Here is a 13920-nt window from a genome sequence, read left to right on the forward strand (position 1 = left end):
CACTGCTTCCCCCCACCCACTAGGCCAGTAACCCTGTCAAAGAAGGAATTAGGTTGGTCTGACACGATTTGTTCTTGACAGATCCATGTTGGCTATTCCTTATCACCTGATTATCCTCTAGGTGCTTACAGACAGATTGTTTGATCATTTGTTCCAGAATCTTTCATCCCTCCTTACTTTTCATTTCCCCTCTTGTGTAACCAGGACGATTTCTCATCTTGTAGCCATCAATTTCCTACGAGGTCCTGTCCTGAAAGCAGCTCCCATCATGTTATTGTAGTCCGAGGGAGCGTTAGGTATCAGATCCAGCAGGAAGAGCACTGGAAGGAATAATGTTTTCTGTTGGCTGAAGCTGCAGGTGATCCTCTCCTCACAGCTGGAGGATGGGAAACATCAGTGGCAAAGTGGAGGAGAGAAACACTTCCAATGTCAGTATGTACAGGCTCTCTTAAAGCCCTAAGTACGTTGCAGTGGGTTTCACCAAATCCCATACTCTTCAAATGACAATAATGCATCACTTCCAGAGCGTGTGCAGTCTGCTGACACGGGAAGATAATGGAGGAACAGAGATGCTTATAACACACTTACAAGCAGTCTTCTCTCACTCCACCCTAGTGCGGCCCGACTGAAAGCACAATGAGAATTTGGTCCCGTAAATATTTACAGGTGACTTTGTCCATGTCATCTTCGAGCGTTTCCACGTTTACAAAAAAAATCAAATGTTCTCACTTCATTTCTGCAGCTGATAAATAACTAAGCGTGCACGCACGTGCCTAGTCTGCTTTAAAAATCAATGAGAAGGAAAAGAGTTTTTCCCCTTCATACCAATACGATCCCACTAAATTACGGCTTCTATTTACTGAGTTAAACCTAGCTGGAACAAGTGCCGGGTGCCATGCCATGAACACAGACGTCTGCTCTGATTTTCAAACGCTTAGAAACTGCTGTGAACATTCCTTGATGTTTTAAAGGTGTTGGGTAAAAAAAAAAAATCCCTCCGTACTACAAGGTTGGAAACCTTGTGTGCCATGCTTCAGGCTAAGGTTAACACCTGCCTTGGCAACCTTTAAAAACAGCGTTTCATACAGCCCCCTGGAATATCAAAGATGGGAATCAGGAGACAGTTTTATGCTTAAAAGAAAAACACATTGACATTTATACAATTGCCGTGAAAACATGTAACCCTCACCCACATGGGTATATTTCAGAGTTTTACATCAGAGTAGTTTCCTGACTCATAAACACAGCAGCCATGTATACTCAGAGTCAAAACAGTCTCACCTTCTCCGACTGGACAGGGTTTCCTCATGTTCTGTGTGAGCCACCTTCCGTACTTTCTTGTCAATGAAAAGGTCTTCGGGGTCATGAGCTGATCTATACTGTCTCTGTTGAGAATGGCCACAGAATTTGCTAATCTGAAAAAGCAACACAAAAGCATGATGAGCTAATATGCAACATGCAACACGCTAGAAACAAAAGGCTAAGAGATGTACTTTCCACCACACGAATACTTTTTTTAAAATAGCATAATAAAGATACAGGGTAAAATTTTCAAAAGCGCCTTAGTGACTTGGGAGCCAGAGTCACATTTACGAAGTGACTTGGGAGTCAATAAGGAGTTAGGTGCCTAAATACCTTTAAAAATCTGGGCCTATGTCACACTGGTGAAAATCAGAGGTAGGCTCCCAAGTCACTTACGTCTTTTTGAAAATGTTACCCATTGCATTACCCCAGAGGAATTTGTGGGGGCAACTTGTAAAGCAAAAGAACTTGGAGCAGAATAACTCGAGTATGTCAACCAATTTCTTCCACTGTGGAGGCTGGACTCAATCTATTCCTGGTTCTCACATAGTAACAAAGGCTTTTTCTGAATGGGCTTGAAGAGAAAAGTCGAAGGATTGTGCGTTTTGTGCCTCTACAGAAGTTCCTGGTCAGAAATATAAAGTTCTGTTTTCCAAGACCTTTCTGGGCCAGACCCTCAGCCGGTGTAACTCAGTGTTAAAGCCAACAGAGGTATGCGGAGGATCTGGCCCTTTGCGGCTAGTTTTTTTTAAACTAGTTCATCTGGACAGCGCTCCAATCTTGCAAATATGTTTTGCTCCAAGATTGAAACAAGCTCATAAAAGAGAATTGTAAAGATCACAGAGTGCTCTTGTAAGGGTACCAGCCTCGTGGGATCGAAGGCAATGCAGAGAGAGCAATCACCTGTCAAAACCCTGAGCTGTAAGCTTTTCCTGGCAGAATTCCAAACTGACAGGTTAAATATTCTCTGTGTTATCAGCCGTGGTGCTTCAGAAGTTCCTCAGCACTTTCTTTTTGAAAGTCAGAGCAAAATAAGATACAGATATCAGGGCAGAGTTAAAGAAGAACTAAATATTTCTGGTTGCCAACTCCTTTAAAAAGATCATTTTGTTTTCCTGTCACAATCGGTAGCCACTACCCATGAGACCGTATGCCCCCTCTGATCACTTCACCTCTGTGTGGAAGGACTGTGCTTCCCTGAAAGCTCACTTATGCCCTCAAAGCAGAGTTTGAGTGGGATCGGAGATGAAAGGGGTGGATTTCTCTCTTCGGGATGCTCTGGAGAGCCCTGGCCAGACGAGGGCATGCATGAGCCAACGGGCTTGTTACCAGAGCTGAGGGCACACCGCAGAGTTTCCCCACAAACATTCACTCCGATCGAAGAAATGGATTCACTGTGGCTGGGCTCGCTTGTTACTCACATGAACACCCCTGGAAAGCACACCTACAGCTTGCGCTCTTAGGCGTTTACTCCAGAACTGCTCTATTTTATATGGGATCAGTGCAGCAGAGGGGGAAGGGCCCCCAGCATCCACCCTGGCTCACGCAATGGACATTACAGTATTGTCAATCTGAAGCATTCAACAATCACAAGTCAGGCTCCAAATAAAACATGAGACTGGCTTAAAAACCCTGAGATTTAAAACAAAAACAAAAACAAAAAAAACTCATTTCAGGTTCTGTTTACTAGTCTTCTGGTTTGAGAGCCTTTAGGATTCATGCTTTTAAGCAATCCCCTACAGCCATTAGGGACAGAAACTTTCATTTATTTACAAATAAAAAATAAGCAGAAATTGGTGTGTAATCACTAGACTCCAGGAGGTGGGACTTTCAGTACAGCACCAAATAGTGCAAGACTCATGACAAACCAATGAGTTATCTGACTCGTTTAGTCACAGTGTTGCTAATAATCTGCCTGCAGATTTTGCAACTAGTACAGATTACATGCTAACTTTGCGGGGATGCGACAATGGAAAGTTTCGACTTAAAACTATTCTACAGCCAATCTTAGGAACCACAGAGCCACAATGCCTAATTTTAGCCTATTGCTGCCTATGGGACAGAATTATGGTATGGAAAATGTGGCCAGAAATAACCAGGGCCGCCCAGAGGATTCAGGGGGCTTGGGGCAAAGCAATTTCGGGGGCCCCTTCCATAAAAAAAGTTGCAATACTATAGAATACTATATTTGGGGGCCCCTGCAGGGCCTGGGGCATATTGCCCCCCCCACCCCCCGTCTGGCCGGCCCTGGAAATAGCTAGAGATGAAAACCACAGAACAGCATCTGCTGCTCTCTGACTGCTTGGTTTCCAGGCGGTCATAAGCTTGACTTGTTTGACAATGCAGACCTGTCCACCAATGCAAGAAGACACCAGCTAAAGACAATGCATCTGGAGAGATAATGGGTTTCATGTGTGACAGACTGACTGCAGCAGTTTGGACTGGGTTGAATACTTGAAAAAATTATTTCGTAAAAGATCGAGAGAGGAAAGCAAATTACATAGACTAGAAGAGTTTATGACAGGTGAAAAGAACTGGTACATGTGCTGGTTCTTTGAATCTGTCAGCCTCTGGTGATAGAAATTTCTGTAGCATGATCAGCAGTAAAACTCTACAGTACCACTGCAGACTAAAAGGTGAGGCATCTCCACTTCTCTGGTGCAACTGCATATACATCAACTCCCCAGTGTCTGAAGTGGCCACTGAGTGAGGGTTTTCCTCACATCAGCATACAACCTGAAGCCCTGATTCTGCAACCCAATTCCCCTGCACCTCTGCAGAGGACCAAAGTCCATGGAACAGGAGTCTGAAATCAGAGCTCAGTTTGGTCAACATATGAAATACAATAAAACCAGTTGGTACCGTAAATACACTAAACAATGCGGCTGCAGCCAAAGAATACCGCACAAACTCTTGTGTTAACATCACAAATTAGCTCATCAGACATTGATTTGTTAACCGGGCAAGTAGCAAGAAAAGAAAGTGAGGTGCCTCACGTGCTCTCAAGTAGAGCTAGGGAGGGCATGATTTTCCCATCCCATGAAAGGTTGAGATTTTGATTTTTTTCCCCCCCATTCGGACCCAGGATAAAAAGTTGAAATCTCAAACATTTACATGAACTGATCGTTCGGAAACAAAATTCCGATCAGGTCGATTAAAACGTCTTTTCAACGTTTTGCTTCCATTTTGATTTTTTACCTTTTTTAATATAAATTAATTAAATTTCACAATGAAAAGTCATTTAAAATTGAAAAATGAAACTTTGGTTTGAAAACGTCAATACAGGATGTTTGGACAATTAGAAACCTTTTCCCCCGCCCCCAAACATTTTTCTAATCAGGAGATGACTCGAAACTGAGCCTTTCTCCGGAACCGTTTTGGTTTCCACAAATCGACCTCCCTCCCCAGGTCTCCCCTCAAGAAAGCAGCTACTCTCGTAGCTCGGTAAGCACAGAACCAGCTGCCCTGAAGTTGTGTGCATTCTGCAGTGTAGATCCTCCCGTCAGAGCGTGGACTGCTGTAAAACAGCACCTACGGAGATCTGTTCCCCTTATCCCTTGGTGGGAGAATGACAAGGCAGTAATAGATTGCTTTCCTATTCCAACTTCATTTAGCCCTGACCCTGTGTTCTCCTTGTTTACATCAGCGGACTTGCCTCTCAATCAGAACGTGTTACTTATTGTGCAAGAGTTCCCCAGGTTCATTCATGGAGACAACATGCTGACTCCATTGATTTTGTGACACCCGCCTCCCCCGTTCTCCAGGCCTTCCCTATCCAGCTGCTCCTGAGAGGGTGACAGTGGGTGAATGTCACTCAAGTTCAGATTGTGTTAGCACTTAAACTATTAGCAAATCCTATTTCCAAGGGCAGCTGGGGGCCTGCAGTTAGGCTCTTAAATCTATAGTCTTAGGACTGCCTAATTTATCTTCACACTGCAGTGAACTAAGCTAGCCCGCTAAACTACCAGTTAGCAACAAGCTCGAGGCTAAAAGCACACCCACTGCCTGGTGCGGCCGCCATCTGATGAGTAAGGTGGAGAAGAGATTAATTCCATTCTATTACATCCTACATTTCCTTTGGTAAATAAATTAGTAACGTCACCTCTTTCATTATCAAGAGCAGCACAGTTTGTTTGCCCAGGCTGCAATACAATAATGAGAAAGAGATAAACCGCCCAGGAACGTCATGAGCCTGGATTCTTAATTGTTGGTTTAAGCCGTACTGGGATGACATGCTGTCGCGGGTGCCTTTTCTGCAGCTGTTGCTCCCATTTCTGACATCGTTCTTTCCACAGCTGCTGTTGCTCTCGGAGCATTGCTTCTTTGGTCCTTAACTTTTTCCTATTTTCACTCCATCGCTCTTCGAGCTGCTTCCTTTCCAGCCTTGCCACGTCCCACGTGCTCAAAAATAATGTGTCAGCCCCCCAGGAAATCATGAGACTGGCTTAAAAATCATGTGTTTTTTTTTAAAGTAATGCATTTGGGGTCTTTTTATTTGTCTTCTGGATTTGGAGCCTTTTGGCTCCACATTTTCAAGTTTTTCTCTACAAGCATGAAGGCTAAAAACAATTTAAAAAAAGCTGAGATTCTCACATAATCACATGACTCCAGGAGATGGGGCTTTATGAAAGCAATCAATATTAGAAGACTTACAGTAAAATAGCAAGTTAGCCATTCTGGCAGCACGGTCTTTCTTCTCTTTTACACACTGTGTATATTTCCCTGAAGAGCCACATGCAGAACAAACACTTCAAAACAGTTATTTTGCTCAACAGCAGCGGGCAGAAAAGCGAAAGAAGGGGATAACACGGATATACTGTCATCCCCGTGCCCGTGTAATGCAATGTGGTACATAATTTAACAAAATATGGAAGATCCACCACTATCCCTGCACCGACAGTAAGGGATTTAAAGCAAAGAAGAGGAGCAGGTAAAGGTCAGGTATTTTAAGCAGTCATTTGTGAGGACTTAACTTTGATTTTTCACTGACACTGTGCAATTCCCTCTCCTTTTGCAGCTCTGGTCTTTAAGTCCGTGAACACTATTGATCCTGACATGAATAAGGCTGGATCAAGGACTTGATAAAAACACGCTGAAGCATAATGAAGGGGGGGGGGTGCCAACGGCATCATCCAGGAGAGCACTTCAAAGAAAGAAGGGGCCAGGCCCTTGCAGGTCTCTTAGGCTTTATCTACACTGGGGTTGTCCTGCATGAGCAAAGCTACCTTCATATAACTGCATTGCGGCAGTGTACATGTGCTGCACTGGGGTAAACCTATTATGGGGCAGCTCGTGCATAGGAGAAAGTTAGAAAGTGAGGTAAACTACACCAGTGCAGTGGGTTTACATTAGAGGTTTGCACAGCGGCAGATACACCAGAGTGCAGGGGTCGTGGGGAATCAAATCCTAAACACCAGTGTAGACAAAGCCTGAATACAGCTGCATCCCTCAAGTTAACGCTTCTTCTTAGGGCTTGTCTACCCAGAGACATTGAGCATAGCAAGCCAGGATGTGAATCTACAGCTCACTAGCTTGCCACGTGCTAACCAGCCGGGTGGACCTTGCTACCACACACTAAAAGTTCCCTAGAGCACTTTGGAGGTTGCCATATTGCTGCCTGGCACTTTCAGCGTATAGAAGCGGGACCCACAAGGCCAGTAAGAGTGTAGCAGGCTAGTGCACTATAGATTCACTCCCCAGTTTGCCGTGCACTAAGTTGGGGAAGAGCCAACATGGCTTTTGTAAAGGGAAATCGTGCCTCACCAATCTATTAGAGGGTGTCAATAAGCATGTGGACAAGGGTGATCCAGTTGATACAGTGCACTTGGACTTTCAGATAAGGTTCCATACCAAAGGCTCTTGGGCAAATTGGGATGAGAGGGAAGGTTCTCTCATGGATCAGTTACTGGTTAAGAGACAAACAAGAAACAGGTAGGAATCCATGGTCAGTTTTCACAACGGAAAGAAGTAAATAGCGGGGTCCCTCCAGGATCTGTAGTGGGACCGGTGCTGTTCAACATATTCATAAATGATCTGGAAAAGGGGGTAAACAGGTGGCAGAGTTTGCAGACAATAAAAATGACTCAAGATCGTTAAGTCTAAAGCTGACTGCAAAGATTTACAAACGAGCCTCACTAAACTGCGTAACTGGGCAACAAAATGGCCGATAAAATTTAGTGTTGATAAATATCAAGTAAGACACTCGGGGGAAAATATCCCAACTCTATATACAAAATGATGAGGTCTAAATGAGCTGATACCACTCAAGAAAGAGAACCTGGAGTCACTGTGGATAGTTCTCTGAAAACATTCACACAATGTGCAGTGGCAGTCAAAAAAGGTATCATAATATTAGGAACCATTAGGAAATGGATAGAAAATATCATAATGCCGCTATATAAATCCATGGTATGCCCACATCTTGAATACTGCGTGCAGTTCTGGTCACCTCATCTCAAAAAAATGTATTAGAATTGGAAAACATACAGGGAAGGTCACCAAAAATAACACACAACACAAGACCCAGGGGCCACTCAATGAAATTAACAGGCAGCAGGTTTAAAATAAACATATTGAAGTACTTCTTCATACAACACACAGTCAACCTGTGCAACTCATTGCCAGGGGATGCTGTGAAGGCCAAAAGCATGAGTGAGTTCAAAAAAGAATTAGATAAGTTCATGGAGGATAGGGCCATCAATGGCTATTAGCTAAGATGGTCAGAGAGACAACCCCATGTTCAAGGTGTCCCTAAGCCCCTGACTACCAGAAGCCAGGACTGGATCACTCAATAACTGCCCTGTTCTGTTCATTCCCTCTGAAGAGTCTGGCACTGGCCACTGTCAGAAAACAGAATACTGGACTACATGGATCATTGCTCTGACACCATACATCCATTCTTATGTTCTCAAGTATCCCTATAGACAAGCTCTACGAACAAGTGGCACAGCAAGCTGAATTTGAATGTTCTGTTCCCCTCCTGTTGACATTAAGAAAAATGCAAACTAGTAGAGCAGAAAACTTCTTTACAAGTATTTGCAGAGAGAGGGGCCACTTTTTGTGAAACCTGAGCAAAGGAGGCTGGTGCCAGTCATGGTTGCATATGAATGGTTTTTTTTTGGAAAACTAGTTCTACCATGGACTGCGAGCCTCACTGGGTTTGGTCACGTCCCAAACATTCTCGTCCCTTGTCTTCATGCAGTATGCTGGGTACCCATCAGCTACTGACTTCCCCCTCAGAGGAACCCCTGCACTTCCCTGGCTGCAATGCTTTGGGGTTTATCCCAGAACAGCAAGTGGTTGTGTCACCATGCACCCTGGGAGCCATTGTGCTGTGCAGCTTTGGCTAAGAACCTGATGCCAAATGCCTGCTCACAGCACCCTGACTTCACCCTGGCTTCACTTTGCAGGGTAATACCAGCATCCGCCCAGTCCTGAGTTCTTCCCCAAAACGTGTTTCTCTGCAGTGGTCAAGCCCCTCTTACCATAGTACCCACAAAAACTTACCAAGTTTGCTGCTCCTTTCAATAGACATTACACAGCAGTTTATTAACTTAACTGGAGTTGACCAACCCTCACCTTCAATCAAAGCAGTGAGCTGGTTTGCGGTAAAATTAAAACACGTTGATTAACAAAAGGGATACAGGTATTCGTGATACCAAGTAAAAGAAATACGGACAGAAATGATTACAAACAAACAAAAGTAAAAACATGCCTCTAAAGGCTGGTCTACACTGAAAACTCGCCTCAGCATAGCTACGTCTCGCAGGGGTGTGAAAAATCCACACCCACAAGATGTAGCTGTAACAACCTAGCCACACTGTTGACAGGACTAGGTCGATGGAAGATTTTCCATTGACCTAGCTATTGCCTCTCCGGGAGATGGATTAACTACAGCGATGGAACAACCTCTCCCGTTGGTGTGGTGAGTGTCCACACTGACACGGTGCAGCTCTATAGCTTTTTAAGCATAGACATAGCCTAAAACTAAAACTCAACTTACCAAACTACATTCTTTTGTTCAGAGAAGTTTCTTTCACCTGTATTCAGTTTCCAGAGACTTTCAACCCCCTTTGTTGAAAGGTTCCAGATTTCTCAGATGTACAAGAGCTCTGGCCTCTTGTATCTGCCCAGAAATGCATTGTGTTCTGGATCCAGGCATCATCAATACAGTAATGGATTGTTGACTAACTTCCAGGGGCAGAATCTTTATTTCTGCTGATCGGGCGTGATCCAAAGTCCACTGAATTCAGTGGAAAGACTCCCATTGACTTCAATCAGCTCTGGATTGGTCCCATAGTGTATGACCACAGAGAACCCAGCTTGACTTTCAGATCACAGGACACGTCAAGAGCTGGTAGTTTGGGAAGGCGAGGGGGGGGTCGTCTTCTTACTCATAAACCAGCACATTGTTCCATTCTATATGCATCCGAAGAAGTGGGCTGTAGTCCACGAAAGCTTATGCTCTAATAAATTTGTTAGTCTCTAAGGTGCCACAAGTACTCCTGTTCTTCTTTTTGCGGATACAGACTAACACGGCTGCTACTCTGAAACCTAACATTTTATAAGGAAATCATTGCAAAACAATACACGTGTAACTCCTAAAGCCATTGAGAGATTCACTTTAGAGTAAGTGCATTTTAAAAGTAATTTTCTAGAAGCTATTTTTTAAAAAAATAATCAACTTTCCCCTGGAATTGAAATGAGTGGATTGTTAGATGTTTGATGTTTTACCTTTTTATTCAGACCACGAGTTTCACTTTGCTCTAAAGAATAACTTGCAACATTTGACCTTTGCTTAAACTTTACATAGAGTTTCCATTTGTCTTCTGTATGAATTTCTCCTGCTTATAGATTCTTTTCCATGAAGATACAGGGTTTTATTCCTCAAGGGAATGGCCTCATTTTTAAAGATTACCTCCTGCAATCTTCTCTGTTCTCAAGTTCACATATGTCATTTTATACCTATTTCTGAGTTTCTTCTGGGAGAAACTGCACATTAAAATGAAAAGCAATTAACCATTGTAACTGATTTGAATACAGTATCTTGAAGGATGATTTGATAGAGAATTCTGCTATACACACAACTGACTGGCACAGACCTCAAGAAAAATGTGCTGTATTTATAGAACTGGATTCATTGCCCTCAGACTACTGTTTATTTTCTTGCTGTTAGAAATCCAATTTTGTCAGAAGTCCAAAGGATTTCAATAAAACAAGAGACCTTCCCTCGCCTCCCCCCGGTTTTAGCGACCTACTTTATTAAATGTTAGATGTATTATTAGCATTATAAACACAAAACAAGTATGTTCCTTATGTTTAAAGTTACCATAAAAGTGAACCTGATGTCTATTACTCTCACGCTGCCATAGAAATCAGATTAATTAAACTCCAAATGTCTTAAAACAAAATATAACATTGAAATTACGTGGCATAGAACATAAACTTTTTAATAGTAGTAACCAAGCACATTTAACATTTCTACAGGTGTAATAAAAATGCTAATATATGTTAATGTTTAGTCTGTGGTTAATGTTTTGTCTTGTTAATTTCCCCAGAGCTTTTATTACTGATTTAAATCTACCATACTACTCAAGTGATTGCATTGCTCTCCACAAACTGCATGGCACGCTCTCAAACGAATACTGATTAACAGAAGTGAATAAACACTAGGGCTAACGTTCATATTATATGCTTGTAATCATTATATATATATTTTGTCATGAAGATGAGGTAGGCAGATGTTCCCCAGTCTTCCCCCCTTGACAGAAATATGATTATGGGCCTAAAAATGAATGTATAATGCTTTATTTTAAGAAGCACATCATTATTAACTAACGATTGTTCTTCTCGCACTGAGCACTAGAGCAGAAGGAACAAACTGAGTGGGATAATCCAAATGTTGTCTTCTACAAACATGTCACTGGAATTCCCCATTAATTGACTCTCAAATGTTACTAACAAACTTCAGTGCACTGCAATTGCAGTGATGCAGACATCACTACACAGATTACATAAGAGACAGTAGCCTAAACATTGGACACAGAATCAGGAATCAGAGGAAGAGACCTCGTGTTCACGCCTAGGAATCAATGTTCAATAATACATTGGGCTTAAATAATGCAACACTAACCATGTCAAATGCATGGAAACACAAATGCTTAGAATAACACAGCTGGTGTCATGCCACCTCACACAATCACTCCTAATACATGCTACCAACATGTGCTATAGCAAGTCAGTGGCGATCACAGACATGGGACTAGGTTACCCTGTAGATCATCAACACACCTTTAAAACCTCCTACAGACTGAAGTGGGCCTAGACGGGTACTTAATGGGAGGAAATATTACCATGCAATTCATTTTTATATAGCACCCTTCATGCAAAGTAGACACTTTGCAGCTAGCCAGAGAAAAGGGGAGGGGGGAATAAAAAGCAGAGAGGTTTTAAGAGAGGAGGGACTCAGAAGGAGAAGAAAATATGTTCTTCCCAAATGGAGCAGCTTGAAGGCAATCACGTTTTTATTGCATTTATTAGCGTAGTGCCTAGGGACCCTCAACAAAGAATAGAGCCCCATTGTGCCACATACTGATGGTACATCTTTTCCCTGGCAAAGTGGGACTATCCTGCAAACAGCATGGGAAGCTTTCGGATTTACCCCTCTCCTTCCAGAGGAGATTTCATAGGCAGCACCAGGAAGCAGTTCAGGGAGTTTCTAGGTTAGTTTTCCCCTTCTACTACAGGTTATGCTACAAGGATGTGATCCTTCTCCTTTGAAGCCATTTTATTAGTTATTTCAGTGGGAGCAGGATCAGTCCCTGAGCGAGCAGTATCTAGTCCAGGGGCAGGCAAACTTTTTGGTCTGAGGGCCACATTGGGTTTCTGAAATTGTATGGAGGGTCGGTTAGGGGAGGCTGTACCTCCCCAAACAGCCTGGCGTGGCCTGCCCCTCCAATCCAACCCCCCCTGCTTCTTGCCCCCTGATGCCCCCTGGGACTCCTGCCCCATCCCCCCCCCCACTCCATCCACACACACCCCCGCTCTCTGTCCCCTAACCACCCCCAGAACCCCCACCCCTGACTGCCCCCCCCCGTTGCCCCATCCAACCCCTCCTCTCATTCCCGACTTCCCCCCGGGACCCCTGCCCCCATTCAATCCTCCTGTTCCCCGCCCTCTGACTGCCCTGACCCCTATCCACACCTCCACCCCCTGACCACCACCCCGAACTCCCCTGCCCACTATCCAACCCCTCCTGCTCCCTGCCCCCTGACCGCGCTGCCTGGAGCACCGGTAGCTGGCGGCACTACAGCCGCGCCGGCCAGAGCACCAGGACAGGCAGCCGGAGCCAGCCACGCTGCCACCGCGCAACACAGAGCACTGGGTCAGGCCACGGCTCTACAGCTGCGCTGCCCCAGGAGCTCACAGCCCCACTGCCCAGAGCATCGCGCCGCTGGCGCAGTGAGCTGAGGCTGCGGGGTAGGGGGAACAGAAAGGGAGGGACAGGGGGTGAGCCTCCCAGGCCAGGAACTCAGGGGCTTGGCAGGACAGTCCCGTGGGCCGGATGTGGCCTGCGGGCCATAGTTTGCCCACCTCTGATCTACTCCTTTCCTGGGGCCAGATACACTGTTATGAGCCTGCAGTCTCTTACTTCAGCGTGGATGTCACGGCACAGGCAGTGGCACGGACTAGCCAGCTAATACAAACCTGCCCAATCTACTGGGCCCCTCCTTGGGTGGCTAGCCCGCAACACTAGTCTAGGCTAGCCCGCAACACCACACGGCTATTTTTAGCATGCTAGCCCGAGCAGAGGCACACTCCCGGCTGCAGGGTTGACATACCCTAGTTTCAGAGGGGTAGCCATGTTAGTCTGGATCAGCCAAAACAACGAGGCGCTCCAACGTGAAGCTGCAGAACTGGTATTAATTTTCAAACTGGACACCATCAGATGAGGCCTGAATAAAGACTGGGCATGGTTGGGTCATTACAAAACCTAAACATAATTTCCCGCATACTAATTTCTCCCTACTGTCACTCAGACCTTCTTGTCAACTGTCTGTAATGGGCCACTCATTACCACTTCAAAAGTTATTTTTCCTCCCTTGGTATCCTGCTGTTAATTGATTTATCTCGTTAGACTGACTCACACTTGGTAAGGCAACTCCCATCCTTTCATGTATTTACACCTGCTCCTGTATTTTCCCCTCCATGCATATGATGAAGTGGGTCCTAGCCCACGAAAGCTTATGCCCAAGTACATTTGTTGGTCTCTAAGGAGCCACAAGGACTCCTCAGAGTGTTCTCTGGCTCCCTTACATTGGACTGTATGCTCAGGGGCGGCGAGTTATTTGGGCCCGTGCTCCAGCAATATTCAGGGCCCGGGGGCCCGGCTCCACCCATGTTCAGGGCCGGGTCTCTCCCCCGGTCCACCTGCCGCCCCGCACGCCTCCCCCAGCGCGTCCCTGCCTTGGCAGCGGGCGGCTGCGCTGCCGCTCTGCGCCGCGCTCCCTCGCCAGCCGCTGCCGGCTACAAAAGGGAGTGGCTGAGGGTTTGGGTGGGGGTTCAGAGGAGTGAGCGAGTGACTGCAGCAGCTCAGGGAGTCCCAGGTGGCTTCTCAGA

At 45.1% G+C, this 13920-nt stretch overlaps 1 protein-coding gene across 2 annotated transcripts in view; it reads right to left on the bottom strand.

Annotated features, from left to right (window-relative positions):
- The window catches only part of GPC3 (glypican 3), a 262387-nt gene that overhangs the window by 94291 nt on the left and 154176 nt on the right, over positions 1–13920 (bottom strand). For both annotated transcript variants that reach the window (XM_034782132.1, XM_034782133.1), the window contains exon 4: positions 1282–1415. In XM_034782132.1, the coding sequence (XP_034638023.1) occupies positions 1282–1415 (134 nt within the window). The remainder of the gene's footprint in view (positions 1–1281; positions 1416–13920) is intronic.

This window comes from Trachemys scripta, chromosome 9, assembly GCF_013100865.1.
Source record: "Trachemys scripta elegans isolate TJP31775 chromosome 9, CAS_Tse_1.0, whole genome shotgun sequence".
Lineage (NCBI taxonomy): Eukaryota > Metazoa > Chordata > Testudines > Emydidae > Trachemys > Trachemys scripta.